The 27,498-nt window shown below is 41.0% G+C and overlaps 1 protein-coding gene across 2 annotated transcripts in view; it reads right to left on the reverse strand.

Moving 5' to 3' along the window:
• The window catches only part of epha6 (eph receptor A6), a 53,617-nt gene extending 48,384 nt beyond the window's left edge, over positions 1–5,233 (reverse strand). For both annotated transcript variants that reach the window (XM_070968797.1, XM_070968788.1), the window contains exon 1: positions 4,603–5,233. In XM_070968797.1, coding sequence (XP_070824898.1) covers positions 4,603–4,681 — 79 coding nt within the window. In that variant the 5' untranslated portion in view covers positions 4,682–5,233. The remainder of the gene's footprint in view (positions 1–4,602) is intronic.
• Positions 5,234–27,498: the final 22,265 nt, after the last annotated feature.

Genomic DNA, 27,498 nt, shown 5'->3' on the forward strand with positions numbered 1-27,498 from the left:
AGGAGCAACAAAAGTCTGGGAAAGTTGTGGAATGCTCCAAAAACACCTGTTTGGAACGTTCCACAGGTACACAGATCGATCAGCTGGTCACACTGGAAAGCTCTTTTCCTTCATCATTCTTGTGTCCACTTCCTCCATCAGGCTCTGTGCCCTTTCGTCCTTTTCCGTTCAGTTTCCCTCAAGTTGATGAGCAAAGTGAAATCAGGATTTTTTTCCACTTAAGCGTGTGGCACTCTGAGAATGCGAGCCATGCACGCTCCACAGTCTGTGCCACCTTTGTCTCTTGTGCATGCACCCGAAGATACATGTCCACAATATTTAAAAATCAACATTTCAAATGTGTCATGAGGAAAGAAATACATTAAACACATTTGTGGGAACTCAAGTATACACACAAAAAGCTTTGGTGAATAACACTGAGTATAGCTTTTGTTTGTTTAGACAAAAGAAACCCTGTAGGGGTATAATGCACATTTTGAGCAATCATTTAAAAATTTTGACTATCTTGAAGGAATAATTTGACGGTTTGGGAAGTACACTTACTGGCCGTCTCCCCACTTGTGGTCTCTTTCTATAAAACCACAACCTCTCTCTTTTTACATTTATGTTTGTATACAGATCAGTTAAACAAGATGTACCATGTTAATTAGTGAGCTCTAGAGGTGACTGGTGGGCAGAGACCCAGACTAGCTGTTCCTCCTGCTGCCAGTTTTTATGCTAAGCTCAGCTAATCATCTCCTGGGCTCAGATTCATATTTACTGTACAGACATGAGAGTGGTCCCAATGTTCTCGCTGAACTCTCTTTCGCACTGGACTAAAAGCCCACTGACAACCAAGAACAAATTTTGGTGTAAAAGTGGTGTACGACAACGAATAAGTGTCTTTCCTCAAGTGTCAAACTATTCCTTTCAGGACAGCTTTTCATCTTAGATGGATATCAGTTTTCTGTGACCTATGATTCCCACCACTCTTGGTAAATACAACAAATCTGGTATGGTTTCCAGCAGGTGCATGGACTTAGTTCAGTGGCACCAAACGTGTGACTTTACTATTAAAAGCTTCACCCACATACTGTACAATAACATATTACACAAATGTCTTCAGTGGCAGGTTCAGCACACAGCACACAGCCTTTATCGAGCAGTGGTTTTGGGAAAATTGCTGTGTATCTCTGTGGGTGACGCCTGACTAAAACCTGGGCTTGAGCAGAATGGGAAAATTTTTATATATCTCCCTCCTCAAAAGATAGACATTAAGCTGAAATCCTCAAGTCCTCATCCTTCAAGCAGACAAGCCCTTGGCTGAGATCCCCCAGAGACAGGCATTTCTGTAAGGGCCCTTGTATTTATTTTTATTTTATTTTATTTATTTATTTTTTGCAGTTTCCAAGATGTGGTTTCAGAAGCCATTGGGAGAGAAAGAATCATTATTTTCGACATGAGACGATGATAAAAGTTGACAGCAGCATCTAATTCACCTAATCATGACACAGATGATGCTGCATCCTCGTATTAAAGTGCAGTGCAGTTTTCCCTGAATGCTACTGTTGTGATGAAATGGCTGGAGAGATGTTAGACCCCTCCTTTTAAAATACACGCCAGGTAACGCTCAAGTGTTTACTCAGCTGATTGATATGAAAATTTGCCATTGATAGTTTTGATGATTGGTAAGTGTGTGAGCCATCGATCAAAAAAAAAAAAAGGAAAATGCAATGTTAAAATATTATATGTTCTCAGATGAATTTGCCTGCTTGTAAACTGAATGCTTTTTAATTTGCTTTTTAAAAACCCAGTTGTACATGTAGTTTTAGCCTTAGCATTTAGCACGCCATCATGCACGCAGCATCCAAGTGCATATTTGTGACCCCTTTTACAAGATCCTGCTTTTGAAACAAGTCAAGTCAAATGGTGCTAGCATTAGCTTAATTAGCTAGCTGGCAACTGTTGTCAGTTGTAATTTCAGTCTGCAATCGGCGATCACCTAGTTTTCTTCTATTTCTGCCTGAAATTAACCGTTTCAAACATTTTCAAGTGGTAAATCTGCCACTGTTGTCATTGTAAACTGCGTGTGAGAGAGTGAAAGGTGAAAGGCTAGCAGATGTATAGAGACATAAACTAAAGTGGGCATGAGGTTGGAGATTAAGACATCAAATAAGGTAACTTTGGGAGAATTAACTGTTATTTTGACAGCATTTATCACAAATGACCTTCAAAAAAACTGAAGCACTCATACTAAATAATGTTACATAAAGACTGCATCTCAGCTCAACTTTCTTTCTCACTTTGATCACTCTCTTTTTCTGAGAGGAAATACTGAAGTGATTCACACTCATTTAGAAAAGTCTCCCGGCTAACATTTATTAGCTTGCTCTCACTATAAGGTAAACTCCTCACATTGTCGTTTTTTTTTTTTTTTTTTCAAGTTTCCCCTGTGTGCAATCCCTCCTCTTCAAGCCTGTCACCACCACAGGCAGACAGGCATCCTGTGGGGAAAACTGAGCACACATACACACACACACACACACACACACACACACACAGAAAAATGAAGTGAAGGAGACTTGACATTTGGCTAGTGAAAGGGCTCCTGTCATCTTTGAATTTGTGTATCCTAAACATTAAACATTCAGGAAGGAATATGAAACTGACCTCTGGAAATGTGTGAAGTGGAAGATGTCAAGAAGCGATTACATTATGCCAACCATTTACCCATTTGACTTATGAGTACAACCGAGGGGAGATAACATCATTATGTCCTGTGCTTCTCCACCACGTGCAACTGCACACAAGGCCTCTGTGACTGGAAGTGAATTTTGACAAGTGGGAAATTATTCTAATATATTTAGTGTCAATCACTGGACCAACATGATAAAATTCACATGTTTCTTACAGTAAAGCGTAACATAAATGTGTGTGAGCAATCCTTATGGGACTGTATGGACTAAGACCTGTTATATGTTCATCCATGAATGTGTGAATCATAGAATACAGAGAGGCAGAACTAGGCAACTCAAAGCACCAGTATAGCTGACAGAGTATGCCAGAGGCTGACATTCACTGTAACACTTTGTGGTCCCTATAGCTGCGGCAGTGTTTCTGTGCACTCACATTTTGGAGGTGAAGTATAATGTCAGAGCCTCCTCCACAATTTGGCTGATGGAGCTCCTGTCTATAAGCCTAACAGCACACAGAATCTAGATATGAATGTAATAAGCATGAATCCCATCGTCATGTTTAGATTTTTAAAGATGTATAACGTTGTACAGTATCAATGGTCAAGACTACAGACAAATCAATTGAAAACAGCCAACAAGTTAAGATTTCTGGATTTTTAGTTTATTTTTTTGCTAAATTCATGGTAGCATTAATCCAAGTTCTGATGGAGAAGGATGGAAAAGTTACTAAAGCATTGCCATGTTTAATCAAAGATGTGTGTTGCAAGATACAGCGTCAATGATTGGGAATACAGGTAGATCTATAACCATGAGTGACGTCTCTTGGTTAAGGCAACAAATTAACATTTTTACGTGATGGTAAATGTATGAATATGTATTCTTTGATACACTCAGATGGAGAGTGATATGTTTACAATGACAAAGTCACTAAAACGTTATTGTCTCTGCCAAAGAAAGAGACTGACATCTCGGTTCAGCCAGCAAACTGATGATTTTGCACACATTTTGATGCTGCAATGTGTCTTTAACTTTGCATTTTTTGTCAAATTCAGAGCCAAATTCGTCTATTTATCTGACAGAGTAGATGCAAAAATCTTACCATCACTGCCATGCGACTCTTTCAGGGATGTATGTTGGAAGCCATACAGTAAGACAACCTGCTGAAACCAAGACTGATCTCTCGGTTCAGCCAACAAATTGAAATATTTTTATGCCTGTTTGAGGCTATACATGCAATTTATATTTATTGATCAATTCCAAGCCAAACTAATCTACTTGAGTTGGTGGAAAAAGTAACCCAAACATTATTACTACTATGTCTAGTCTTTCAAAGATGTGTTTTATTAGATAAACAGTGTCAGTCAATAGGACAACAGCTTGACTGACATGTTTTCAGCTAAAAAATTTGAAACATTTACAAGCATTGTGAGGCTGTATATGCATGTTTGTGTGTTTTCTGTATATGTGGATCCACTGCGTTCTCAAAACCAAGAGAACCAACAAACAAAATATTGGAGGGGAACAGCAATACACGTTTAGTAAAACACATTTGGAACCCAGATTTAGTTATGTTATTGAAACAATCACTATCTAATACTTATACTGATGCTAATATACAAGCCTGGTATCGTGAAATCGTTACCTGTGAAATCGTTACACTCATCAGGGCTCCCATGTAAGATAAGTAAAGGCATTACATTGTTTTTATATGCATGTTTAAAGTCCTTAATGTGTGAGTAGGTATAATTTAATGGTTGCAGACAGTGAATGAGAAGCGCTGTAAAACGTTAAGTTACCTCTTTTGCACGTGTGTGTAATGGGGGCGAGCAGAAAATCAGTTTTGTTGGAAAAGACTTTGTCTGATTTGGCGCATCCACCCTTATTCTAAGTCTGAGCTCGGACGCAGTGACGCTAGTTCTATACTCACCTTGGTTTGTGGTTCCCGGGTCCGACAGGATACTTTCAAGCAGGAACAAAAACAGACAGTATTTCCCACCGGACCACATCGTTGAGTCAGACACAAGTGCGCTCTGAACTAAAGCGTCGCACAGACTCCTAAATAGATCCCCAAAATGACAAGGTAAGGAGGTTTCATGAAAGAGGCTGCTGAAATCGTCCCAGTATCCAGACTCAGAAGGTCACTCTCGGATCCACAGGAGTTGTTTATTTCTTATTCATTTATTTATTTATTTATATTCAGCCAAGCATCCCGAATCCCTCGATGTGGAGACGCGCAGACAGACGGTAAAAACGACGGGCCATTGCGCACAGGAACGCGGCGACTTGAGCTGAAGCAAGTTAAAACTAAATCAATGGAGGAGTTATCTGGCAGCGTGAAACGCGGACACGTCGCACGTTGGCAGGTGCAGACTCTCCCAAAAGTGTCCAAAAGCGCACTTCCCCTTTGAGCAATTGGGGTAAAGTCAGTGCGTTTGTCTTGTAATGTTTTTATCTTGGGAAGAGAGAGAAGCAGGGAGAGGAAAAAGGGAAACCCCGGACCTCCCGCCTCACTTTCAGCCAGTGCATCCCTCACTGTGTCTCTGTATCACTGCGTCTCTCTCTCTCTCTCTCTCTCTCTCTCTCTCTCTCTCTCTCTCTCTCTCTCTCTCTCTCTCTCTCTCTCTTCTGGCGCAGGCAGAGGAGCTGATTTTTATACCTCAGCCAGATATTTAGGAGCCAGACACGCACGCCTGCAAATCTAACTTGGTCTTTTGGTGAGATTTCACCTCATTTCTCACTTTACATCATGTTAAACGCGCCGGTCAGTCTTTTCCATCAGATGTTATTGATTCCGGAGGGGACGCCGGGGAGATGGAAGGAAATATGAGGCCGTTATTAAACTCGTGTATCACTTCTGTGCTGTGATGTAGGTTATACCTGCATTGCATTATGTTGTTGGAATAGTAATGCGTCTGGGGCAGTTTCTATTTATGGTGGCAGGGGAGGAAGGCAAGCAGACAAACAGATAAGTTGATATAGGGCATAGTGGGTTGAAGGTGCGCGCGCACACGCACATGCACATGCACACATACAGTTGTGTTGCCGTCACTTTTTGGGGATATTTCATAGACCTACATTCATTTCCTGGAGATCCTAACCCTACCCTTAACCCAAGTCTTCAATGTAAAATCTAATGATTTAAGTTATGGGTTTCATCCCCATAAAGAAGGCCAGTCCCCACAATGTGAGTAATACACGTCCACACACTCACAAACACACCTTCATTCACACCGTGCAGTCACCTCATTGGGTTCTTGTAAGTGAAGGCTTTCTGTAATTCATTAACATTATTCTGTTTTTTATGTGGACCTTATGTGCCTCACAGCAAGAAGGTCGCTGGTGTGATCCCCGGGGCCTTTCTGTGTGAAGTTTGCATGTTCTTTCCGTGCATGCGTGGCTTCTCTCCTGGCACTCCGGCTTCTTCCCACAGACCAAAAACATTTAGGTTATTCGGTGACCCTAAATTGTCCTTAGGTGTGAGTGTGAGCGTGAATGGTTGTATGTTGTATGTGCGACCGGTTCAGGGTGTACCCCGCCTTTCGCCCAATGACCCCCGCAACCCCGAAAGGGATAGTCTGGTATAGACAATGGATGGATGGACTTTATATCACTTTAATATTGCCGTTTGTTTGCTGGTTATCTGGTTTAATGTACTGCATGTATGTGAAGTAATACATATGATTCCAGCGGCAGCAACAGCAGTTTGTTTGAAGAAGAACTCAGTACACAAACAAGAGAAAATACACATTTTAGCAACAAAAAACAACACGGGGGTAACGGATTATCATTTTAATCCTTTAATGTCCTTGTGTGTACATTTCCATATTTCATATTAATGTCAGATTATGGCTGATATGTCGTGACAGTGGATACCTGCTCATTTAAAGAAACCCAATCAATGCCTTCACATTGTAATTAAGCTTTACAAGCTTTGTTTTGACACAAAGGGTTTCATTCTTGTTTCAAACACTCCAGATTGATGCCCTGTGAGCTTTAATCTCTAACACTGTAGTGGAGGTGACCATTCATAGAAATCCATTGGGAGCCACAGTCAGGGGGAAGGTATAATGACCCTCTGGCCTCCAGAGTCACAGCTCAGCTGTTGGAGGATAAAGGCGCTGCTTATCAGCCACCCATTGTCCGTATGAGTGACAGCTCAAGTATTAAAGCAGCATTTACACAGGAGGTACAGTTTAACAATGTTAACATGTGGTTGCTGGCAAGAAATGCTACTGTATGTTCTTTATGGTCTTGTACAAAAAAACAAAAGGAGTCGCAGATACGCAGCAAACATAGATATCTAGGTTGCTTGCCTTATGCAGACACAATGAGTTGCCAAGAAACCTAAACCTAACTTTGTGGCTTTCTTGAGCTCCAACAATTTTAATGTTAATGTCAAGTGGACCTTTTTCATAGAAGCCAAACCAACATGTCTTCCATGTTCTCCTCAAGGCTGGCCTGTGGCATGGGCCAAGCTTTTTCTTTCCTTCTTGGTTGCTTTTCTGTGGCTGTATTCACAACCCAGGTTGTGGTTAATTCAGTCATTTTTGAGTAGATGGCAAATGTAAATTTTCAAATGTTATCTTTTGTTACCTCCTTCAGTCCAGTATTCTCAAAAGGGACCTTAGTGGGCATCGAGCATAATACAGCTTTTCAGCACCACAGACAGTGACACCAGACACTAAACGCCAGTGTTTGTTAGACATTTGTGACTATCTGTGCACCATCTACAAAGCACAGGCTATATTAGTCAAAAATCAACTGCAACTTTTTTCCCCTCCTTATTTTTCATTCCCTATAGTACAGTATTTCAACCCTCTGCTAACATTGATGAGATATGGCAGAAATAAAAAAGTGGGATTGTGTGCTTACAGCATTATTATTTCTGAAATATAAAGTGCAAAACCACATGAGGACTGAAAATGACCACATTCTACCATCTAATTTTGTGGGAAACTGTCTTTATACTGATTTTCTACCTTCCTACCTGCTCTTTGACAGACTTGAGGGACTGAAGTTGATTCTAGATAATTCTCCACTGCTTTCAATACTTTTGTGATTGTACCCTCTGAACAGTGGGGCATTGATTGCAGTTTCATTGGTTTGTCCATCTGTCCATGTAACACATTTGTTTAAAGCATGCTATCTCCACTCAGTTGGCCAGTTCTATGAAATTTGGAGTGGATATTCATGATTTCTTGGAAAATGTTTTCTGCACATGTAGCTCCAGAGGGAGCTGCATGAAATCTGGCAAAGTTTCTCGAGTGGTGTCACTGGGGTCAGAGTCGGTTGTGGTTGAATACCACAACTTTTAAAATGAAAGAAATTCTGTAGCTGTGGTGCTAGAAAGATGACAGAAAGTTGACAAGACCTCTGTAACCTACTCTTCATCTCTGCTTGAGGCTAGCAGCTCAGGCTACATTAGCTTCCACCAGCACACCCACATCACGGACGGAGGGCAAGATGCATTGTGTGTAATGTGGGTATTGACAAGGTAGAAGAATGTGTGGAATGAAAAACAACAAGATCTTTGTTTCTGCTTCATCGATTTTGATCCTTTTTTTTTTTTTAAAGCGTCCATTGAGACGAGTGTGGCTCCTACAGTAGCTGATGCCTTCTCAGAGATACCTTATCTTGAGATTGCTGACTACTGATGCCCAATGAACTAGGTATCAGATGGGTTTCTATATTCTACATAGGCAGTTAAATGTTGAGTTACAGGCTGCTTAAGAAACCTGAGATTGACTGGTGATGATTAGCAGCTTGGTTGTTGTAACTTGTTTCAGACTACAGTGTCCCCTACACCCTTCTGTGTTTTGTGCAGGTGGAGCACAGGAACACCTCAAGCTAGTTTCCATATACAGTACTGTCAAACATAAGGCACATAAAGACATTGAGTGAGGCTCGACTCATCTCAAATGTTAAGTTAGCAACTATTTTTGACATATATGAGGCACATAGTTCCAAAGGCTTTGACACATGGGGATTTAACCCAGTGGAAAATATCAGAGGTTGTTTTGCACAACAATAGATACACAGTGCAACCATTAGCATGGTCACACAGGGGCTGCAATAGGTTGGACAGGATGCTGGGGATAAGTATGGGCTGAAGTTGCTGTGATATCTGCTGCTGTCAGCAAGAGGTGAAGACAGGCAGAGTTGAAAACAGACTTCTTATCTCATTTTATTCTTTTGTGTCCCTTTTCATTGTTTCATTATTGTCCTTTTAGTGTATCAAGCCTCAGTGATGTGTCAGCAGGGTGAGTCTTGGCCATATTTCATGTAGCCGGATCTCTCAACAAGTGAAATGCTAATTCAGTGGAATATTCTTTTAAGAAATAGCAAAACCTAACATATTTCTGCGAAACATGCTGAATGCATTTGTGCTCCCCAGAGGATTTATCATTCCCATCCATTTTGAACACTAATGAGCTGCTGCATCACTTACAATAACATGTGAGCCATCCACACACAGTTTCTTAAAAGCTAAGCAGCAGATTACCATGAAATTTGCCCAGCCTGCTCATGCTTCAAAGCAGATAAAACATTTTGATGTTAATGATGATATATCAACCAGCATCACTCTCAAGAGAAACATTTTGTGTTTTTAAACCCCACTACTGTTAATTATCCTAGAAAAATTAACATTATAGCGCTAATAGGGTTTTAGGCTTTTCTATTGTTTCTGCTGTACATTCAACTTATTTAGGAAATCTGCTCTCCCCACCCTCACATACATGACGTGGTGTTTGTGTTCTGATAGTTGGCCAGTTGGCTTTGAGCTAAAAGAGATCTTGGCTCTACTAAAGGTAATTTTAGAACATAATGGTTAGTCATGGATAATGGATTGTTAGAAGAGCAAAATGATGTCTGTGGATTCCTGATCAGGGGCCACTGAGGGAAATGGTTTAAGGGGATGATGCAGCAGCTGCATCGTTGTTGGACAACCCACCAATTAGTTTAATGAATTATTATTACAACATTCTGCTGAACCTTGAAAACAATTTGCATAATTGTCATCACTTCTCAAGGCTTTGGCCTTCACTGTCTTTTTAATTGAGATCTAAAATTAGATTTATCATGTTAAAGTGCTGTAACAGAAGAAAAACATGACGGCAAGTTATTAACATGAGAACACATTGTTAGCATCTTTTCATTTGATAATAACATTCTTTTCCTTTCATTGTATTGTTTGTGTCTTGTCTCCATCAATTCTTTCCTTTTGAATTGTGTCACATTACATTTTCCTCATTGCCCATGCTCATTAAAACTTCAAAAGGCCGTTCTTACAGCAAATGAACAGAAAATAATAAAGTGGAGAGTAGCTGCATGCAGGGGCTTGAATACAGTATTTGAATTAACATGAAACATTTCATTTGTGAATATGAACTTGTAGCTGAAACCGTTAATACATTTTCATTCTCTAATATCTCAAATGTGTTTTTACAAGTCTCTGAGAGAAAAACTGTACATATTGTGGCAGTTGGCATGGCACCAGTTTGGAAAAGCAACAGAAGTATCGGTGTAGGAAGCAGAGCAAAGTAAAGCAGGGAAAATATTTGAAATATAACATACACTTAAACTGATATTGATTAAGTGGGCCGTCGTTTAGGTGGCTAAACTACATTTTGCTGCTGCCCCCATCCACAGCAGTACACTGCTTAGGTTCTGTGGTGTTACTTCTGCTGCTTCTCCAAAGTGTGGGTGTGCCAACTGCTATCTACAATGACTATGAATAAGTACTGACCTGATGTGTCAGATGGTTTGTTGCACAGAACCATCTGGGAAGTCCTCCTTGGAAACTGTTTCAAAAAGAGCAAATACTTGCTAAGTAAATGCTTGGTAGGTGATTGAATTAACCACCTGCCCATCATTGTCTATCATGGGCTAACTGTTAATGAACTGCCACTTCACATGCTTTCATTACAGCTAAATCATGCCTGTTGCTGCCAGGAGTTCCTTGTAGGAAGCTGATTGGTCCAGACCACTGTGGGTGGCCACAAGCGCATAGTTCAATTCCTCATTCAACCCCACTTCAAAAAAATACTTCAAGTGCCTTTGACACAGATAACACAACTGGTATAAAGAGACAAATAAGAACTATTGTCCTGACGCACAGCAGACTATCACCTTAAATCCACCCACCAGAAAAGCTTCAGTACTTGTTTGTTCTTTGAATTAAAAATTGCACCTTGCTGCTCCAGGCACTGAAACGCAGATGCAGCCTCCCCTGTGTAACGATCATTTACAAAGACTAAACAAGCCTATACATAATCCAGATCCCCAAAGTTGAACAGCAGCTCAACTGCTGTTTAATGTGTGGATTTTGTGTTCATATGTTGTCCAATATTATCTTTACATACTGACCCCTTAAAGGTGGGGTGAGTCAGTCTGGAGAAAGATTGTTGATATCATCATCTCTGTGATTACACACCAGCATACGAGATTTATCACCCCTCTCACTCCACTGATTTCCCCTCCCCTTCCCCTTGGCTTGATTAGGTGGAATAATATTTGACTCGATCTGAACCACTTTGTTTGTTTCCCATTTGCAAAGTCAGGGCTGTGTACAAAAACTGGATTTGAAATTCAGCAAATATCAACAATCTTTCTCCAGAATGACTCACCCCACCTTTAAGAGTCCACAGCCATTCGAGTCCTAGAGATATTCCACTCCAAACCAAAAACCTGCATGGTGTTAGCGAAAAGTGTGATAATCACTGAAGTCATTAGGATACATCAACTGGAAAACGCGACTGCCTGTACAAAGACCAAAGTGGTGCACCAGGATTTTGACTGCCATAGCAATGCTAGCATGGCTAAAAACTGAGCGTAATGCAGGAAATAAAGTTACAGGAAAAAGAAAACATTTAAATGTGGTAAAGAGACATATTGGGACTGTTCAAGTATGATTCATGCAAACAATAATTAGCTCAGTGTTAACTTTACTCAATCTGTATCAGAAAAGAGAGGAAAAGTTAGAGTGTAATGATCCTTTAAAGTTGCAGGGTGGAAGCGAATAGAACAGCCCCTACCAGAGGACAGAAGGATCTGTGAAAGAGTAAACCCTCATTAAGTCTTGGATAGGGATTATCACTCTTCAGCTGCAGACTGACTGGGACCGTAAAAAGCTTTAGAGCATCATTTCCTGCAATCCACTTACTCTTACACGTCTCCTCTGCTGCTGGACACCACACATTGGGTTGCCTGATTATTCCTGATTTTGCCTGCCTGTCAGTCTACGTCTTTATTTGCCCTCCACATTAAGAGTTTTCATCCCTCCTCTCCCTCTCTGCTCCTTTGCCTTCTTTCTATCCTGTCACACTGTTCAACCTCTCCTCTCTCTCTCTCTCTCTCTCTCTCTCTCTCACCTCAGCCTTGTTGTTCATTCCCTCTGCCTCCCTCAACACCACCTCTGCTTCTTCTTTCCTTGTCTCTTCCTCTCCACAAACAACCCATTCCTTTCCTTCAGATCTTTCTGCTGTAGCACCAAGACACCTACCCACGCACTTTTTTCCCCTCCGTCCATCTTATTCTGTTATGTGTGACCTCTCTCTCTCTTTTTTTTTTCCACTCTCACTCTCTCATTCTCTCCTTTCCTCCCATCTCTCTCTCTCCCTGAATATTTCATGATTTGGTGGCACAGTGCTGAGGTGAGGATCCTTCCTCTGTCTAGAGCTTGCACTGCACAAATATTTACTCTCGAGCTGAGCTTAGTTGGGTGTTAGGACAGACTAACAGTGTGTGTGTGTGTGTGTGTGTGTGTGTGTGTGTGTGTGTGTGTGTGTGTGTGTGTGTGTGTGTGTGTGTGTGTGTGTTTAAGTAACAGTGATTACATGTGACATAAGCCCCAGAGGGAAAAGGAGGTCTTTGGTCTCTTGGTACATTGATGTTACTGCTCCATTGCACACTCTGTGAAGTCTTCTAAGATAGATAGATAGATAGATAGATAGATAGATAGATAGATAGATAGATAGATAGATAGATAGATAGATAGATAGATAGATAGATAGATAGATAGATAGATAGATAGAGTGCATACATGGAGAGACTGGATAACATTAGGACAGAAAAAGGGAAGCAAAGGGAGATAAAATGGAGGGCAACAGCAGAAAACGTGGGAGAGAGAGAGTAAGGAATCTCACTGTGCCTGTGCATTGACAAATGTCTGTTCTGTTTTGGCTGGCGAGAATGGAGCTCAATTGCAGGTCTGCAGGAACATCAAAACACAATTAAGAGCTGACATGGAACTGGTCATGCAGAAGAGTGAGGACAGTGGAAAAAGAAGCGTTGCTAGAGGAAGGTGGAGAAGAGCTTGGTGAAGGGAGGAGGACAAGGGAGTGAGATATTCGGGAGGCAGAGAGAGGAATGCAGAGAGGCATAATTGTATTTTTGGATATGATTACAGGAAAAGTGAGAATGAAAGTGAGAGAAAGAATAGTGCAGTCATTTGGAAGGTGTGTATGTGTGCGCAAATGGGAGAGAGGAGGTTAGTTTGTTACTGACTGGTCCTGTTCATCACATGAATAATCATTTCTTGTGTACAGAAATTATAATGCATTGACAGAGGCTAATTTAATTTTCAACTAAGTGATTCTATAATTTACTATTCATGAACTTGTTTGAAGTCAGTGTGCAGACATGACCATCAATTCCTCCCAGATTAGAGGTGTGGCTCCAAGTCCAAATGAAGAAAATTAGTTGTAGGGGTTCTGTACAGACCAGGTTTCAGTCCCTGTGTCTGCTGCTTGGTCGCTTGGTTCACACAACAGTAACTTTGATCCAGACTCAGGGATCTCATTGGATGGACTGCCATGAAAGTTCCGCACATTCATGATCCCCAGAGGAAGCTGACCGACAAAGGGTTAGACACCTATATAGGTCTGAGCACATGGTTTAGAGAATTAGGAATTAGAGAGGCACAGGCGATGGGATTGTGTGGTTTTGTTTCTGAACCGAATTGTTGGGTGAATAGATAAGCTGCTATTTATCAAAATGAGCCATTTCTTTAAATTGCTGACCAAAGTTCACCTGCCCTCCATTGTTTTGAATATATCCATCCATCCATCCATTTTCTATGCCGCTTATCCCTTTCGGGGTTGCGGGGGGGCCGGAGCCTATCTTGGCTGTCAACGGGCAAGGGGCGGGATACACCCTGGACTGGTCGCCAGCCGATCGCAGGGCACAAACACACAACCATTCACACTCACTCTCACACCTAGGGGCAATTTAGAGTCACCAGTCAACCTAATGAGCGTGCTTTTGGTCTGTAGGAGGAAGCCGAAGTGCCCGGAGAGAAACCACGCATGCACGGGAAGAACATGCAAACTTCACACAGAAAGGCCCGACCCGGGAATCGAACCTGTGACCTTCTTGCTGTGAGGCACGCGCACTACCTGCTGCGCCACCGTGCAGTGTTTTGAATATATCGCAATACATTTTAGAGCTTGACCTTTATTTTATTGGGACAAAATGGACTTCATTTTGAGCCACATCAGTACCTTACAGTTACGCTTCCCCATTAGGATTCACTCCTCTGAGAGTACATTATATTTGATATGCTTGAAAAATCTGGATTTCATGTAGCTGTATGTTAAAACTGAGTCTTAACTACCTAAATGCGCAACAGCTTCAAAACTGTGAAGTCAGCAGGAAGAATCCTAACTTAAACATTACAATCCAGTGGATTAAGTCTACCTCTACTGTGGCTATTAGCCACAACTTCAGCGCTATTAAATGGAGCAGTGAGCCTCGAACAAGCTCTAAGCTGAAAGAAAATGGGCCATATGAAAATTAAGGCATGTGTATGTAAAGTTTAGTATCCTTTCGAGGCCCATTCTGCCCTTTTTCCAAGCGTGTATGATTGATCAACTTTACTTTCCCTCTGGGACAAGTTTCATTTTGGTCAAAAGCAAAAAGGTCACAATTAACATTTTGTTAATGTTTTTGTGACACCCAGGGATAAAAGCTATAACCGTGAAAATAAATGAAAGGGACCGAATGGATACTCACTAAAGAATACAGATAACATACATTAAAATCTCTTCTGAGACATGCAAAACAGGGCTCTCGGTCATCATCATCATCAGAAAGAAATATCACATAGCTGAAGCAGGAGGGCTTAAACAAGGTTAGTCATGCGCTGAGTTTGACCTTACTCTTTATCATATAAAACTGTTTATTAAGGATAGATGGCAGTCTGAAGTTGTGGAATCTAGATTCCCAACCAGGATGAGCACTGAATCAAACAAAACTGGTGAACTGGTGAAATGGTCAAATTAGAGTTCATCACAGTCTGAAAGTGAGACTAACTCTAGAAAGGTTTTTACTGTATACAACAATAAATCCTCTGTGTGTTCCTTCAAATCAGAGGATGTTTTAGGTATTCAGCCCTACGCCTTCAGTGCAAAGCGAAGGTGACATATCAAACATCTAGAGGACATCACATAAACTGCGACCCTCCCTCTCCTGCTGCCCACGGAGCTGATCTCCTTTGTTCTAAAGCGGAGAAAGGCTTTCCGTCGATGCGTGACCACATCTGAACACCTGTGAACACCTGTTGTTAGAACATCGATCTCGGTGGCAGGAGGGGAAACCCAGATTTGCGGTTTAGGAATTGGATTGAAGCTGTGTCTAAGAGGCCCAGTGGGATGTTGAATCCTCTGAGTGATTAAGGGATGTGAAAGGTTTCATGCCCTTGAAAAGTGTACAGGTCTGCACGTGCTATTCTTTGAAAGAACTATAGGCACTTGTGTGTCAGTCCATAACATAATAATATGGTGACAATACTGCACTGAACAGATTAAAGTTGAGGTTTTTGATTAGAAAAAATCTTGGATTAAACGCAGGATGGCTCAGCAGCCTGCATAAGTCTGTTTTTTCAAGCCCAAATACAGTATGTGCCAGGAAAAACAATAAAAACTTGACACTTATGAAAAGCTCCCCTGCCAAATCTTTTTCTTTTTCACTCTCTATGTGAAGCAAAGTGTCCTGATGAGGATTAAGCTCAAGCCCAGTTTGGTAATAATGAGTCAGTGAGATGCATGTATCACTCCTCCAGGGGAGATTTAAAAGAGGTGGTAGCAAGCTGCTGCCCTCTCACTGACCACAAAGACAGCCAACACAGCAATCGTTTTGTCATAAAAAAAAAAAAAAAAAAAAAAGTGTATCACAATCAGAACAAAGCAAACCTTCACATTGCTGTCTGTGGCTACATAATATTTGCAGACAATTTTGTTAAGTATTTATTACTGAACTCAGGACTGACAGAGTGTTTTCTCCCCCCTCCAACAGTGAGCTTTGTAATATCTCCACCTGCCTCTCCCTCCTTCCATCCTACATATTATCACTCTGCTTAATCCTCGTCTTCTAGCTGGCAGAAGCTAACCAAGCTAGCAGCATGGCTCTGAAATATTTCAACGACTCGAAATGGATTGCAAGAACATTTTGTACAGACATTCATTGTCCTCAGAGGATGATTCGTTAAGACTTTGGTGACTTTTATTCTGGTGCCGTCATGAGGTGGACATTGGTGGAGCTTTGCTATAGAATTACACATTCATGTCACATCTGCATCAGGATATCAGGCTGGTTAATTTTTGTGGGGTAAAAGTGAACTTTAAAGATGTAGGATCCCGAACTGTTAATCATTTTTCATAATCTAAGCACAGTGGGCAGAGTGACAGAGTGAATTAAATGAGCTTTGGATCCAAGTACCATTTTGCATCTTAACAGTACAAGACACAAGGCGTTTGCTTTTTGGCCTGCGGCTCACCATTAAGTTTCAGTTTTGGTCCTCAAAGAGAAAATGTTTGGGTCATCATCAGTTCAAAAAATATTTTGATTTCTGACCAAATCCCTGCAAAACTGCAGGACATTCCCATCAGCCTCAGCTGCACTTTGTGTTTAATACTAATTAACAAATGTTAACATGCTAACAAGCTAAACTAAGATGCTTAACATCATATCTGGCATCTTGACACGGTGGAACAAGTGGTAACGCTGTCGCCTCACAGCTAGAAGGTCCCGGTTTGAATGCCGCTGTGGGCGCTGGTGGCGTGTCCTCCACCATGCCTTCAGTGCCTGCTCGAGGAAAAAGGGGCCTTTCTGCATGGAGTTTGTATGTTCTCCCTGTGTTCACCCGGGGTATCCTCCATAAAATATACCCCCGTTAAAAACATGCAAGAAGATCACCACCTGACCAATGGTGACGAAGGAGAACTGGGTCCCCCGGCGCCACTGTCGGCTGGCAGCCCACCGCTCCTCGTCTGCCGCGGAGGAAGGCAGACGATGGATGGGTCAAATGTGGAGAAATAACAATTTCACGAAGCATGGCGTGTGCATTGTGCATGATGTTGTGTGTGATAAAAATAAAGTATGTTTCTTCTTCTTCTTCTTCCTCTAACATTTTGTGATGCTAGCGTTAGCATTTTGTTCAACGCACCGCTGTGTCAGAGAACTGTCCAGCAGAGCCACTAACACTGATGTAGACTCGTACTCTTGTTCCCTTTCATCATACTCTCTTCAGCTCTGCATGTTCATTTGTTGTCTAATTTTACCATCTTCTCACCTGCCACCCTTTGTCTTATGGCTCATCGATTTCAATAAAGGTTAGAGCCTCATTTGACCTGCTGTGTCTCTCTGCTTCCTGCTAGCTATTTCATCTCCACTAGATCTTCCACCTCATTAACTTTCAGTTAACATGATTAACCTTACTTGTCTTCAAATTGTCTTCAACAAGTGTCATGCTGTATATAGAGCCATATCTGAATGAGATTCTCAATCAAAATAGCACTGTTGGAAAGACCCTGAATTTTTCCAGTTGGACATTGTTTGTAATTTATTTTGTACGTTACCCATTGGGTGCCATTTGTGACACATATTCACTTAAATTCCACAAAGAAGAAAGAAAAACTCCTTGTATTTGTCTTTTGCACTCTCTATTTTGAAGACTTTTACCTTTTTAATGTGTCATTTATTAAAAATCAAGTTTTTCTGTTAATTGCCTGAAATGTAAATGTAAAGTGACTATTACACTGTCACATTAAAAGCAGTTAAGTATTGCAGTAATGCAAAAATGCAGCTAACATTGGCTTAGCTTTGTGTCTTTACTCCATCTCTGCACCTCTTGGTCTGAGCAGGTGCACTCTGGCAGTTTCTCACAGAAATCGAGCTAATGGCTGTGGTGACAATGTGGATTAAGCTGAAACAAACAAACAAAAAGTGTTTGGAATTTGATGGGCCAATGTTCTGACACAGGTTTTTCCTGCCTTTAACCAACTGCATGCTGGGAAAGGCTCCATGGGTGCACATCTGGCACAGGATGCATTAAGCTTGCACGATATGCAAAATGGATGACTGATGTGGAATGCTGACATATGTTTATTAAAGCTTCGGTTGGGACGTAAAGCCCATTAATAATTTAAATCCCCTCTAATTTCCTTGATAGCTGATGAGTGATGGAAATATAAGTGGACAAAACAGGGCTGGGAAAAGGGGCGAAGGGTATGAAGAGGGTTAAAGTTTTGTATGAGTATTTGATTAAGAGTGGAAAGAAAATTTCTGACAAGTGAAAATGACTTTAGCTTCCAGTTTGTTTCGGACATGCTGATGACTCAGTTTCCTCACGGAAATTTGTTCCTGAGCAGATTTGAGCTTTGACTGGAAGGAACTCCAGATGCATCATTTACCTTGACCAAGTTCGGTGCTATTTTCTGTAAAAATCACAAACTTCATCTGACTCCTGTGAAAGTGTGTCACTCTGCCTGAGAACAGATTTTGGTGGTGGTGGTGGTGGTGGTTGGGGGCGGTTGGATCGGTATAGGTCATATTGAAGAGGAGCTCATTTGACACACAAGTCTGGGAAAGTGATTATACACTACCTCGCTGTGTGACTAAACTCTCCAAGCACCTTTTAATAATAAATTTATTATTCATGATGATAATTGAACTACTTCTGTAGAACGATTTAGTCACTTGCATTATTCATTTAAACTGGCTGTGCATAATGAATGGGGCAACACAGCAACAACACAAAAGACTGTTTATGTTTTCACACTTGAACCAATGTTGTGGCACCCAAGGCTTCTTAACTTGCTGATATATTTCTGTTTGCATGAATTAAAAAAAAAATAATCTAACGTTTCTCATGTTTCAGTTTCATAAATGATGCAAAGAATGGCACTGAAATGAAGGTCAGCTCATGTTGCCCTCGCTTCATACAGATCAGAGGTCGTGCATCTGACCACATGTACACACATACATTCATGTAAAACTTATCTGCATGTGTGTGCACTTACAGCCAGTCCTGCTCCTGCAGAGCTGCTGTACCCCTACTGTTGTGTGTGTATGTAGCATGAAATTGGACACAACAGTTCAAAGAAAAAGACCCTCTGAGACATGAGAAAATTAAACATTAATTTCAGATCCACACTCTGTAGTTCAGTTAATGTTCAGCCATGAGTTCTCCTTATTGGCCCAACCAGTTAGAGTCTCCTGGTGCTTGTTAACAAGGAAACTGCACATGCATGGCATGAACGAATCAGCCAATTTGCCTTTGCAATCACTCGTTTTCTACAGTTTGATTGATTTTTTTTTTTTGCAATGTTAATAGATTTATTTAAGTGCTAAAGTAGCTCTATTACCAGATTTCTTAAATATAAGTTCAGTAGAGTGAATTCTCAAAGCCTTATTCCCCAAATATAGTACTTATTGATTTCAGGGAGAGAAAAACAAAAGGCCTCATTCAGCCCAGCTTTGATATTCTGGCCAGCAGCCGCCTGTCATATCGATGTGATCCACCCCCAGGAAAAAGAAATATGAACGCACAAACAATACCTCTCTGTTTTCCCAGCATACTCTATAGACTGTATACACTTCTAGAAACAAGGATGTGTTCATACAAGATCAGAGAAAAGAGAAAACACACTTTGGACACGCTTTGGTGTGAATATACAGGAGCGATTGGGAGCCACGATGCTCACACACAGATCAGTCCACTCTCGCTTCGCTTTATATGATTCACAATTTGATTTCAATTTATTTGAACTGTCCAGTGTTGAAAATGCAACAACTAAACCGATGCTTACATGAGGCCTCAAACAGACTCTTTTTAGTACAAAGTTCCCTCTTTGTCTTACTGTCCCTTTGGAAGGAACTTCCCTTACAAAGGGAAGATGACTTGTTTAACTCAGTCTACTAAAGACAAATATGAGATTCAGCTGAACTTTAGAGGTCATTGTCACACAGAACAAGGACTTTGGATTTTGCTCCACATGTTTTATATTGAAATTTCTTCAGCAAAGGATCTCTGTGTGGACAGAGGAAAGATTACAGCCACTAATAACCTCCATACTGTACATATAAACATTTGTGTACTAATACTTGTTATTAACACTCATGTTCATGCTATCAGACCATCAGTTAAATGTAGCAATTAAGGCAGCATTAATGTTTACAGTTAGCAATATGGTTGCTAAGTGGTCAGCCTTTTTCCACTGAAGACATTTTGACATGTAGGAAACCCAGGTGTAAATAATCCAATCAATGATGGCTGAGTTCCATTTAGCTGCTTCAGTTTCAGGGTCCTGCAGTTGTTTGTGCTGGCTCACTGTCACACTGTCACAGCTTACTTGAGTACAAAGGAGCCATTGCTCATGTCTTTAGCAATGTCTATGCTTTTCCCATTAGAGGCAATGTTTGCTGAGAAAAATGGCTCACATTTTGGTGAGTGCGTTGTTGTTATAATAGAATTGTTGTCATGATTGAAATAGGAATACAAAAATAGAACCCCAGTTTTTAATAAACCAAAATATCCTGAAAAACTTTAATATATATTTAATATTTTAATATTTGTCTCAATAATACATGAGTTCATCATTTGAGTTTCATTATGATGATTTATTGTTAAAACTTACTATTAACTTATCCAATGAGTTCATTTGTTGGGTTTTAGGGAGATCAATAAACAGAGATTGAAAATGATGGAAATCAATGGAAAAATCTGAAAACATAGTGCGTTTTTTTTTCTTATCACCTGAAAATAAGAATTGTGTTTTCATTACCTTAGAATCGGCTCTTTATACCCAGAACAGACAGACCAAACGCTGGCTCAAGAGAGTACATTTCACCTTTTTTATGACCATCAAAGGTTGGGAGTATTCAGTTGGTTGCAATCTGCAACCTCACCACTAGAAGCCACTAAATCCTACACACTGGTCCTCTAAAACGGCATTAATAATTGTGGTTAGCAATTCTACTTATGGTTGCGGTTGTGTGGATGGCATATCTGCTTTTGTAAGTTAGATAGCTAAAATACAGTTTATAGGCCCTGCACACCCCATGGCCCACCCACACAGGTACAGTATTTTCACTCATGTTGCCTGATTAGACCTCCTATCAAGGCTGCGTGGGTGTAAACAAACTGTGCTTGACTGTCATCCCCTCCACTCTTTTTTATTATTATTTGGCTTGATAATTCCAATAATTAGCATCAGTAAAACAGAGACAAATAGAAAGATGCAGTAAAACACACCAAGACAGGGAAATGAAGTGGAAAACAGGCGTGCAATTGGCACACAGTTTAAAATATTAAATTACAGAAAGGCAATGTTTTCAGTCCGGGGCACTTGATTCAGGACATGAAGAGATAAAGATTCAGGGATTTATGAATGAATCTAAGTCGATATACAAGATGTCTTTGCCCTCACATGTATAGTAACGCAGGGATTCGTGTGCATATATGAAACTGCAAGTGTGTACACTGTACTGACAGCGGTAATAGTAAGCACTCTTCCTCTCTCCTCCAGCTCTTTTCCTCCTGGGTGAACGGTCTTGAAAATGTATGTTATGGGTCTTGAGTCCTGAGTGCACTTGTAAGTTTCACAAGAACATCAAAACACAATCAAGTCGTGTGGATCCCTGAGGCTCGAGGCTGGAAGCTAGCACTTAGGGAAAGAGAGGATTAAGGGGGGAGGGAAATGGGACTTCAGGAACAGGGAGATGAAGATATGAAGGGGAAGGGAAGCAGCTGTGCAGTTGGAAAATAGATGACTGTAAAGGTTGGGATAAATGACTTTCCAACATTTCATATTGTTGAAGCCAGATGATAAGACATTTTAATACAAAACCTGAATCAGGTGATATTTCGTGGTTCATTTCAGTCCTTATATGAAGCCGAGTTTATGACTAATTGATTCCCTCATACATTCATTCAGAAGTTTTTACCCTCCTCTGTCATTAAGTACTTAGTTCACTGAATTGATCCAAAGCTCAGCTCCAGCCCAGAAACCTCTTAAATTGCAGGTGTCACAATTCACTACTGAGCTGAGTGAACTCCGACAGCCAGAGAGGGGGAGTAATGGAAAATTAAAAGTCTTTCTTCTTTTTTACATGGTCAAGAAAACCCGCTCCATTTTGTTCACTTTTGAAGCCCGAGTGTGAGGAATGGTAATTGAGCCATCACTCCACGAAAGAGGGAAAGATGAATAGACAGCAGGGGGAGAGAGAAGTGTGTGGGGGGGGGGGGGGGTGACATAAGATCGTCTCACAGAGGAAAGGAAGCTCATCTCCTTTGAATATTCTTCATTTGCAACTGTGTTTGTATCAGCAAATCCATGCAATGATGCTAAGATTATTACTGATTATTGAGCTCGTCTGCAAAATCCTCGCTGCCAACAGTTGATAGCTTTTTTGTTCAATATCTTATCGTGGTAGCACAAGCGTGGCGAAGGTGAAGCTACTACTGTATAGTCCTTCGGTCAAGCTTAGGTAACATTGTGGTCATGGTGAAATTGTAAAAACACCAGTGGTGAGGTTGGAGGTGAGATGGGAGATGGTTAAATTTGGGTTCAGAAGTTGCAGATTGTTTTGTTTAGGGTAACATTAGACACAGCAGGGGTTCGTTTACTGTGCAGCTAAGAGTTCAATTAAAGAGTTTCGCTGTGATCCAGTTACGGATCATACGAATGATCATATGAATGATCATATGAATGTATATTGATACACAGGTATCAATATATATATATATATATATATATATATATATATATATATATATATATATATATATATATATATATATATATATATAAAGATGTCTGTACTGTATACTTATACTCATTCACACAGAGCTGCAGAGCTGTGCATAACCATATAAAGTCACCCATGAAACAACAGGATGACGCACCTCTGAACACATGACGTGCTCATGCATTTCCGCCTTATCAGTGAGTTAGTTGAATGACATGAATAATAAACAGTCTCCACGATATTTATTGACTGATCCTCGCAGTGTGTCACACTGTGATGAAAGGCATAGGGCTGTTTTCAGATAATTTGATAATTTGCCCTGAGTGATGTCACTTAAGTCGGTGTCGTTTGAGGCTGAAAAACTACAAGTTTACAAATGACAAAAATCCAGACCTCTATGGCCCGAGGTTACATTAGCCGCTAGTAGCATTGTGGGTAACGTATGTGCAAGGTTTGGATGAGGAAGAAGAATCCATCCATCCATTCATTTTCTATGCTGCTTATCCCTTTTGGGGTCGTGGGGGGGCGGGAGCCTATCTCGGCTGTCAACGGGCGAGAGGCGGGGTACACCCTGGACCGGTCGCCAGCCGATCGCAGGGCACATACACACAACCATTCACACTCACACTCACACCTAGGGGCAATTTTAGAGTCACCAATCAACCTAATGAGCATGTTTTTGGCCTGTTGGAGGAAGCCGGAGTGCCTGGAGAGAACCCACGCATGCACGGGAAGAACATGCAAACTTCACACAGAAAGGCCCGACCCGGGAATCGAACCTGCGACCTTCTTGCTGTGAGGCACGCGCACTACCTGCTGCGCCACCGTGCAGCCCGGAAGAAGAATGTGTAGAATTAAAAAAATGTGTTTGGTTCTATCGCACTGATTTGAGTACTCTTCTTAAGTGTTAATGAAACAAACAGAGAAAAACTAAACTGCTGCCTGGAACGTGTGCGCATTTGTATGCAGCACCATATTCGAAGGTGTTTTTGCTTTGGACAAGTTCAACTTTGCCGTTTGCATGCAGCCAGTGCAAGGGTAAACGTGTCATTTCATAGCAGTTCAGTAAACCTTCAACTCTCTAACTTCTGAGGATTGTGCATTCCTGATATTTATTTTGTGTGTGACATTGAGAAAGCAATCTTAGCCACAATGGATATTTATCTTAATTTACCAGTTTTCTTTATTGCCTCAGAGAAAATTGTTTCTTCCCATTTTCCCTGAGCAATAATGATTCAAAATTTAGGATCAGAGGAGGATGAAATGATCCCTGGTTGATGCAACATTTAGGATGAAATATCAACCCAAGATTTATCAGATACCTTCATATGTTCATTTATCCCGTATACACTAAAATCCCTTATGATGTGAAGTTATAATTGAATCTACATACTGTTTGTCCCCCAATGTATTTCATTTCAGTGTCATATTTTTATATATCTTATGTCATAAAATGATTATTTGCATCAGATTGTAACTGATCAGTGTGTGCTGTGTATTATCTATGGACACAAACAGCAGGATTTGGTTTGGTGTGTTTGTCATTGATAAGGACGCTGGAGTTTTATTGCAGTTACTACATTTACAGTATTTCAGTTTATATGAATGTTAAACCTGTTCCTCACACACACACACACACACACACACACACACACACACACACACACACACACACACACACACACACACACACACACACACAGCACAGTATGCTTGTGATTAAGGGTGTCCAGGCCTGTCATTAGAGCGTGCGGTGTGGGGAAATGATGTCTCAGTAGACCTCCTGCAAAAGGCAGAGCAAGAGTTAAGACATTAATAGGCAGAGAAAAGCTATACAGCATCACTGTCTACCTCTGTGCTAGGACTGGCAAGATCAAAGGCTGACTCTGAGAGGGAGAGAGAGGAGGGGGGGTAGAGAAAGACAGCCAGATACATAGACACAGTGGAAGGGAGAGAAAAAGTCATCCAGTGACAAGGAGACAGAGAGAATAGCAAGTTCTGAAAGCACAGAAGGGACAGGGAGGCAGGTAAAGAAAAAATCGACAGGGAGGATAAATAGAAGACATTTCCCTTCTGCCACCTGCCTTATTGCTGACTTCAGATTATGCACTGCATTGGCCTCTGTGTCACCTTCTGCATGGCTTGTGAAACCCTTGAAACAAGGCAGGCGTTGCACTTGTCTGGTCAGCACCCTGACTACTGAGTCATGCTAATTGGAAATAAGCCTGCAGTGAACATGTTTTTATAGAGGAATGGTGCGGCAGAGACTCATTTTTTGGCCACTGCACGGCTCTGTGGAGGGAAATGTCAATCTGTTGGTCAGTCAGTCAGTTCACCGCTTTGTTCCAGATGGAAATGTCTCCACGCCATGAAAGTTTCTGCAGACATCCATGTTTCCCAGATGATAAATCCTAAAGATTTTGGTTCAGATTTTGTGGTTTTAAGTGTGGTTGGACATTCATGTTCCCCTCAGAAGGAATTCTAATAACTCCAGTAAGCCTCTGACTTTTCATGTAGCACCACCATCTGGACAGCATTTCAATTTCAACCTTCAGCTTTTGGACCAAAAATCTGAAAAACTAAAGACGTTCATCAGTCTCAGCTACTCTTTGTTTTACTCTTTGTTCAGTGCTAATTAGCATGCTAACACACCAGACTAAGGCGCTGAACATGCCAAACATGATACGCCATGTTAGCATTGTTACTGTGAGCATATTTGCATGATGTTGTTAGCATTTCACTCAAAGCCCCATTGTGCCTACTTGCAACCTCACAGTCTTGTTCTATGATGTATCAGATGAAAGTCTAAGGCATGAAACATTCACATCTATTTGTAAGAAAAGAAATGTACCAAACTGTATCACTGGGATAGATCAAACTTGCCAAAGGAGCACAATCAGTTCACAGCTGAAGAGCAGGTACTCAGTGTAATTACCACCTGAAGGGGATCATGCATTGGGTTGCGTGTGTACTTATATTCATGTGTGTATCTGCTAAGCTCATCTAATGTACTACTGGAGCCATCAGCCTGATATTTTGTGCACTTTTATGATTGTTTGCTCAAGGACCTCTTGTGGTTGCAGTGAACCACACTTTCTGAAGAGCCTATTTCTATTATATTGAGTGTTCTGTTTTATATTGACTGCTGACTACACTCATTGGTAAGCGGCCGGTCGGAGCTGCAGGTGATCAGCAGGGACAGTGTATGTGGAGCTCATGTTAGTGTTGGAAGATTCTTTTGTTGGTACTTTTAATTTTGAAATTGACATTTTACTTCACTGGTATTTTGGAACCTGCATATTTTCAGTCTGCCCTGCACTCCCTGTTCTCCACCCACATGCCCCCGACACACCTGGCGGGGTATCTGCGCTCCAGTGAGTGCACTCTTCTAGTTTTATTAGTGCTGGATTTCAAAGGCAAACAGCCCAAGTTTGGGAAAATGGAAATAAATGATGTGAAAAGATTTGAGAGAGATGGCATCCTGCAGCACATTACAGCTGCACACATTCCACTACAACTGGCCGAATATGAATAATAAAAATGTACGCAAGCACTTGTGTGCGTGCTTAAAAGGTGATGAATAGACTGCTGAATGTCCAATTTAAGAATGTTAAAGGTAAGCTCCAGGAGGGCTCCATTATTTCTGAATTACCTCAAACCACTCTGCAAATATGCTCTTATTTTGTGGAAGTGTCATTCAGTCGATCCTTTGAATAACACCCCCCACTAATGTTTTTATGAAATTTTAAACTGAAAGTATTGGTATGAAATCTATCGGTTTTAATCAGCCCCTTCATACCTCTTCCCTCTGACTTCATTTCCCCTTTTTTCCTTTGGGTGAAGAATTTATTATTCATGCTTTCCCTTCACTCGGGGAGTGTCCACTTCAACAAGGTTTGAAGTCAGGAAGCTGAACAGAAGTGAAGTAAAAATTGAGATGAGGCAACTCAATCTGGGTACACCTTTTCTGGATGAACATTTTATTCCTGGGCTCAGCTACTGCAGGGATCCATGCAGGGGTCAAACAAGTGTTAACAGCACAGTGTATGTTTCTTTAGGCGACATGAACCGCATCTATGGAACACAAAATCTTTGTTGTTGTTGTTGTTGTTGTGGGTGACAAATAAAGCTGCATTAGTTTGGTGGTGCTAAATTTAAGTAGTTTTAATATATATGCCTAGAAATTGAAATTCCCAAGATGTGGCTATGGAAGGCCTTTTCGTCAAGGTCTTATTTATTTGTTATTGTCTCGGGACCAAGAACAAAACCTTAGACTGGAATATTTTTGCCTTCAAGCCTCAAATTACATCATGTCTTCAGGGAGTCAAGTGTTACAGCAGTCAAGTCAAGCCTCCAGGCCTAATTTTTTTGATTAAAGTCTGACTGAAATCCACGTGGTCCTTGTCTGTCAGAAGGATCCTAACCTTGCAAATCATGTGCATTAGTTAAGCTGTAAAAAGGGCTGCATAAAGTTTGCCTTATAAGCACAAATTCAGTAGATTTCTCATCAAACTCGGGTCCATTTATCAGAAAACAGTCTGGGTCATTTTCAATCATCCTTATTCATCTTTCATTTTGTTTTCTAATACTGAATGCTTTTGCTTTTGCTCTTCACCATTCTGCCCCTGTAGCCCGACACGGGGGATCCCAAGTGGAAAAGACTGTGAACCACTGTCGGAGCAGTTACTATTTAAGCAGTCAGTAATCTAAACTCACATCCTAAATTGGCATAATTCATGTCCAGTTTTATGGATCTGCTGTTCCAATTTGCATTTAATTTGTGGGGAAATGATGA

The sequence above is a fragment of the Chaetodon trifascialis genome, chromosome 1, assembly GCF_039877785.1.
Source record: "Chaetodon trifascialis isolate fChaTrf1 chromosome 1, fChaTrf1.hap1, whole genome shotgun sequence".
In the NCBI taxonomy this organism is placed as follows: Eukaryota; Metazoa; Chordata; class Actinopteri; order Chaetodontiformes; family Chaetodontidae; genus Chaetodon; species Chaetodon trifascialis.